The 7067-nt window shown below is 31.6% G+C and overlaps 1 protein-coding gene across 1 annotated transcript in view; it reads right to left on the bottom strand.

The window, feature by feature from the left end:
- LOC111087823 (nose resistant to fluoxetine protein 6-like) overlaps nucleotides 1–5044 on the bottom strand; it is a 43088-nt gene extending 38044 nt beyond the window's left edge. The window contains exons 1-4 of the mRNA XM_022395861.1: nucleotides 4885–5044; nucleotides 3291–3520; nucleotides 2455–2561; nucleotides 1321–1407 (exon numbers count right to left, since the gene is read on the bottom strand). Coding sequence (XP_022251569.1) covers nucleotides 1321–1407; nucleotides 2455–2561; nucleotides 3291–3520; nucleotides 4885–5044 — 584 coding nt within the window. The remainder of the gene's footprint in view (nucleotides 1–1320; nucleotides 1408–2454; nucleotides 2562–3290; nucleotides 3521–4884) is intronic.
- Between the last annotated feature and the right edge of the window lie 2023 nt (nucleotides 5045–7067).

Consider the following 7067-nt stretch of genomic DNA (forward strand, 5'->3'; position numbering starts at 1 on the left):
ACCCATTTAAGCCGTCTCCAGCCATTATTAGTCTCAAAGTGGGTTCCTCGTCATCGAATTTTCTTTGAAGAGTTGATTAGTCAGCACTTCACTGAATTTGATTCCTATAGAGCATGCGCCAGATGTATGAAAAGCACCAAATTCCATCTGGTGAGTCTATTCGTTAATAATGCCCTGGAGACAGTTTTTTTTTCAGAAAAATAAATATAAATTTCTCCAGGATCTCATAAAGAATATGATTTTAAACAACAAAGAAAACTAATGAGCATTCTGATTTTAAGCACGTAACATCAAAGCCAGTTTTTCTGCGTAATTCGTGGTAACCATATCCCATGATGAAGCAAAATGTCATACACCATTAAGACGTAAAGCTATCTCTACCAAACTTTCAGCTCCCGATCGGTCAACGGTACGTTTACGGGCTTACAACTCTAAAATACGAGGCTTGATTCATCCCGGTAAATAAAGTTTGCGCTCAAAGATAACAACAACGACGACGAAATTTTCATCTACGAGTATAGACTGAATAGAAAACTTTTACATTTAAAACCAAATGAAAAAAATTATCATGTGTTTGATTTGAATAAAAATGACCTGAGTGTTTGTGGACGTGATTAGCATCATCTCATAACAGAGGTTTATCTCGTCATAGCTAAAATATTACAAATTTCAATTATTCTCCAATTGTTCTTTGCAGTGCATTATAACTGAACCTACTTATTTACAAATTAAAGTAAAGAAGTTTTAGATATAAAAAAGAAAAAAGTTTAATTATATGACATCTCGTTTTCAACTAAAATTCAGATTTTATTGCTAGATTAGTATCCAATTGATTATTTGAAATGTCGTCTGAATTATAATCAAGGCTAACTTTACCTAAACTTTTCTCGATCGTGATAAGTCGATTGAGTTAAATATTTAAATATCTTATTCTCGGTGAAATAATGATACGGAAAGAAAGACACAACTCACCCTGCTATTATCTGATGTACATCTAATTTCATCTTCTCTTTCTCTTCGCAATATACTGTCTTACTTGATAAATACATCCACGTGGCCACTGTAAATGTTTGTTTTGTTTATAAATGCTAAAATAAGCTAGAGAATTTTAACACTTCCCTCAATATCATTGGAAATATTCAAAACTAAGAAACTTTAACTTCCAGTGAACCATATACAGCCAAACCAAACCACATTCGATGTCTTGTTTATTATTATAAAAAAAAACCTTGGGAAGGAAAATATGCAGTTAGTCACGTTGTATATACATTTTTGTTTTTAAATCCATTTAGTTTTTCTTTATTTTGTTTTATAACCTACCTTCTGCCATAATCGGCGTGTTTACAACTAAAATCACGACAAGACTTCTGTGTTATATTTTCAGCTAAAAGATTATAGCCTTTATACCTAAGAGAAAAAAATATATACTAAAGTTAACTTCTTATTAGCTAACAAACAGAAGGAAATGGAATTGAGAAAAAATTATCCAGAAACCACTCTAAAGATGAGAAATAGCATTTAATATATCAATATTTTATGGTTTGAATGTCATTTTCTCAGCTGACGAAGCATGATTATAAACAATTATACTTGTCACAAAACATTAGTATTAGGCCTATTACAGTTTTAACACTACATTCTATATTATACCACAACTAAGCTTCTTATGTCCCACCTGGTATAATGAGATCTGTATTGGACGAAAAGCGTCGTCGGCAATGAATGGCGGACACGATGTAGTTTAAATACTATTATACACTTTTCCTTTTGGAAAACAAATACCCTAAAGGACTGAATAAAGAATGTATTGTAAAAAATATAATAGGCCTAGTACTAATGTCTTATTAAAGTATAATTAATTAACATTTAATATGCTTGTTCAACACTTCATTTAATATTGCATTCCAAGTCATATTTTTTTTTCTTAGTAATCAACCCATTTGTCTTACTCTTTAGGCTAGTAGAAAGAATTGCATCAGCTCTATTAACTACCTTGTTTTTATTTTAAGATATCATCAGTTTATTTCTACAAAACATAAGTTGTAGTACTAGAAGGTAGAGTGTGTTTGCCCCCACTTCCTACCCACTGGCACTATCAAGGGCATAACTAGGAAGTTTCACTTCTTTTTTTAAAAGTATTTATTAGTTTCTTTTAGGTTAGTTTCAGAATTCTACCAGTGTTAAGAGAGTAAAACAAAACTGTGACTGTTAAAATAATTATTTTCTTTTATTATAGATCTAGATAAATCTCACATCAACCACTTTATCCCTACTGTTGGTTATTTCACCTTCCATATCTCAGTTAAATGTTATTATTTTGTTTTGTTTTTGCACTATACCAATTTATCCAAAGGTAACGAGTAAAGTATCACTTATCAGTACTTATCTCTTCTGATCACAGAAACAGAAGAAAACGCCAAATTTCTAGATTTTTTTCCAGAATGAAACACTTACTTCTGTCTGATAATTTCTGGATGTCTTCCACTGGACAGGTTGATGGCAAGCAAATTCCAATACGGAAGGAAAGATAGCTGAAGTACTGCGCATCTCTTGATAAAATACTAAAAACCTGGAAAACATGTATTGATAAATTGGAAACTTGTCTTTTGAATTTTACAAATAATATAATTACCTTATGTTAATTCTAGCCATTTCAAACTTTGTATACTTCACCTAAAAAGTGTCTGACACCAACATCACTATTCCTTCCAAACATTCAAATATTTCCACGGTGAAAATTTGTTCGTCAGGCATTCATTAAAATTTGTATAAGTTGACCAACTGTCCGTGAAAAGGCTCCTATTTATTCACATTTTTTGAGGTGTTGAATTTAATGATAAAGCTAGTTAGTGTATTTTATAATTGTTTTCGGTATTTTTTTAATTTTAAAACTATAAATTTTTAGTAAGTATTACTTTTATACTTGAATGCGTTAAACCATATTAAGTTTATCGAAAAACTACACAGATGGATAATTGTGATCAAATTGAAGTTGTTATTTTCTTTTCAGTATTAAAGATTTTATCGTTTTTATTTCTGCCTTATACTTAATGGCCATATTATTTCATTTTCTTTTTACTAACTTGATAGTGGTCCTCATACAAGGAAAGACCTCGTTTAGAGATAATGAAAATGCTTAGAGGCTTAAGTAGTTGTAAGAACTCTCAAGATAATTAATTATCGTTTTGTTATCCGATAAAACACGTTGGATATAAAACATTACTTGCATAAGAACTTAAAATAATACCGCTCACATCTTTGCATAGCGGAAATTAGTTTATAAAACACACCTTGTCAGACGAAGTAAAATTCGTAAAGATATCTAAACGTTTCACAATGCTTTGAAATCGTGGATGTGGTGGTAGAACAGGTTGAAATCTCAGAGTACAATACTGCCCCCTAAATCCACCTGTGTTATCTTCGGTATTTAGTTTGATATCAACACATTCGTCATAGGAACCAAAAGCGGTTACAGTGCCAGTAAGGATTCCTTCAGGCAGCTTTCCTGATGCATCTATCACTGAAATCATCAATAAAGTTGTGAAAATATGGTACACCACTTGTTAAGGCCGATACGTTTATCATCAGACATTTTATTATATTGTAGAAACGTATTGACATTACAAAACATTGTCAGGTTTTTGAATATAGGTGGGCTGGGATTCTTCTACAGTAGGTGTCTGTGGCTTGTTGACAATAAACTCAAACAATAAATGGACAGCACACAATCTACTTGTTTTAAAATAATGTATCTTCAAAACAAGTCAACCGTATGTACAAAAAAAATCTTTACATTATAGGAAATCACAGTCCTATCTAAAACTCTAAATAATTTTCTTTTTTGTCAAGAGTCCATACAGGCTATTTAATTACTTTAGAATCCAACTGACAAGATGAACTATTTTTCTGTACTTTGTTTCTTACTATACAATCTGCGATATGTTCACCTACGGCATTCCATGGGTTACCAGAATTGTATCTCAGACTTTAAATAATTGTCTCCCTTTCGTCAAAGTCCACACACACGGGTTCAATTACTTTATAATTACTTTAGAACACCCTTCGACAAGACAAATTATTCTCCTTATCTCTATTAAACTGTAAAAACTCACTTTAAAATATTGCCCATTATAGCTATTCACTCACATGCTGGCTAACTTCACGTTTTCTAACTGAACTTTTACTTACTTGCGCTCGCTTGGTCGCCTATATTTATACATTGTTCACTGAAGCCTCGAACTTTCTATAAACTATGCAGTGCTATAATGGAACAATACTCACTTAAGGTAACGAGAAAAATGCCAAATATTCGAGTAAGTGGCATCAAAAATAATACAAAAATTGAACCACACACACAACATACGACTTATCTTACCGAGTTATGCAACCAAACTTGTCAAAACTATCACTTTTAAAGTAATTACTTTTAACTCTCTTGTTATGAAAAGTAAATCATCATTAAATGTTAAATTACCAAATAAACTAAATAATAAAACTCTTAAATTAAACAAATATCTATAATGTAATGATCACGGATTATGCCTTTAAGTAAAAGCTATAGAGTTATATATGTTATAGGTGCTCTTGTTGCTGGAGTTAATAACTCACGAGCTGTTATTTCACTCTTTAAAGTGAATGCAGAGTAGACTAAGTGGTTAAGAAACTATTATTGCTCTATTAAATGTTAAACAATTTATATTACATGAGGTTACTTACAGCCTGATGTAATAATTTTTATGGATTTTAATTATCAGGACGACACTTAGCTATTTATATAAAAAAATGATGTTCAGGATACGTCATTTAAACTATGTTAATTTTATAAAAAAACCGATACTATGAATCAATTAATATCTTTTCATTACGATAACCTTTAAAACTTACTTTCCACAGCCCATTTTTTGGTCTTCGCAAAACCTCTGAGTAGCGAAATTATACTTGATACGCAAGGCTTGGAAATGTTGGTGTTTCTCAAAAACTCTATTACAGTATCTCCGACCTTATCTACTATGAACTGGGCAGTTTCTTGGCTCTTGTTTTCCATTGCCTTCCAAACTGTGAGCACATACTCTTTGTCCAGAACTGGGGTCTTTCCTGTCTTTATTTTAAGATTATTCCAAACAGTTGAATTATCGACAGCGTCAGTGGTTGTTGATGACCATAGAATAATTACCAAGTAAGTAAACAGGCTAAGCAATTTCATTGTTAACGAATAATACTCTTAACACGAATTAAAACTGAAACAACTTGATTTTTTTTATTCAGTGATTTTGTCTACTTCTATGTAAAAGTCATTGAATACAGTTCACTAAGTCTTCAGAATGGTTCTCGTATGTATATAACAGATTTACAAATCTCTCGATTCATAGTTTAAAGAAAGTGAATGTTAGTTGTGGAAACCACTACTACTTAAAGAAGTTAAAGTAGGGCAACAGCTATAATATTTGGGGATTGATAAAAAGAGCCCTAAATGGCAGGTTAATATACCATATAAACATTCTTTTGCACATATTCTAGTGCATTTGTGTCAGATTGTTATAAAATGACTTGCTCTTAGTTAACCATTTACATTCGAATACAACTCATGAAAACGAATCTGATAGGCTTGCTACTTTTTTAATGTACCAGTTTTTAAAATAGTAACGTTATGGTAACGCAGAAGTTCATTTGCCTCTCGGTTGTACAAGTAATAAACTTGATAATACGTCTGTCAAGTACGTGATAAATAATCGAAAAATATAAGGGTGCCACCTGGTATAATACTTAAGTAGTATTCTACTTTTTAAAATAACCAAAATATTTAAAAGAAACAATAAATACCAATGTCAAAGTTAAGTGGTGAAGCAGACATTTTATCAAAAACCACTAAAGGCTATAATTATTTAGATCCAACTTCTGAATAAGTTTAAAATCCTCAACTTTTATCATGAGCATGTTGATTGAATTTTAACGCCCACAAAGGCCTCTCATATAAAAAAACTGCTGCCCCAAAAGGCACAATGGTGGTGGTGGTATGAGGTGCGGAAAGGAGGGGGTGGGGAAAGCTGAGCTAACTGAAGATGATGTGTAGTTAAAGCATACGTCTGAGAAATGCATATAATTACTTATCTTGTTATTATCATAGTGGGAGAGTCGATAACCAGTAATCAATCGTGATTACTGTAGACAGTGAACTCCGAACAATAAACTGTCTTCAAAAAACAGTTTAACAGCCCAAAGGTGGATACGGGATTGTGGAAAGTGATTGAGTCCAACTGTTTACCAAAATATAAGCTTAATGATATATAGGACTACTTATAATGATACGTGTAATTCATTAAAGATGTGTTGATTAATAAAATAAAATAGATACATCATTATTGTTTAAAAATATTATTCATAAAGGATATGTCTTTACAATTTTCATCAATTGTATAGAATAATTATTGATTTTTTTACAGTTTTACAGAATAAGTAAAAAAAGTATCAGTTCTTCTCGTTTATTCCTTTCTGTAAAAGAGGGTTCCTGGACTTTCGGTGGATTCAGAAATAGGTCAAAATTTTGTATAATTACGTAATTTCGCATCATTTGTGTACTTTTTAGAAAGAATTTCGTAGCACGTGGTATATAATTAGCAAAACATTGAGTGAATAGGCCCTTATCTCGGTGCCTCCACGGTAAGCCTGAGGGTATATAGCGTTCAAAATCCGATTTCGATACCTGCGATGGGAAAAGTACAGATAGCATGTTGTGTAGCTTTACGCTTAACAACAAACAGAACTCTTCATAAATATCATATATAAACAAAAATGAAGTTCAAACAGTATGTTTTCATGCTTACAGATATAAAGGTTCTAAAATAATTTTAAATTTAGTTCGTGAAAACTTACAGTACTGTCTTGATTCTGACAAATTGATTGATTTACTGTTTCATTTAATAGTGAAACCATTCTTGGTTAGCAGTTTGAATACTGGGAGAGAAAAGTATTTTCCACTCACAGTTTTGTAGATTACGTTTAATATAACCAGGAAATATATTTTAACCACTACTGTTAATCTTTGTCTGTTTGTAGTTAAGCGCAAAGTG

This window comes from Limulus polyphemus, unplaced genomic scaffold (assembly GCF_000517525.1).
Source record: "Limulus polyphemus unplaced genomic scaffold, Limulus_polyphemus-2.1.2 Scaffold2698, whole genome shotgun sequence".
NCBI lineage: Eukaryota > Metazoa > Arthropoda > Merostomata > Xiphosura > Limulidae > Limulus > Limulus polyphemus.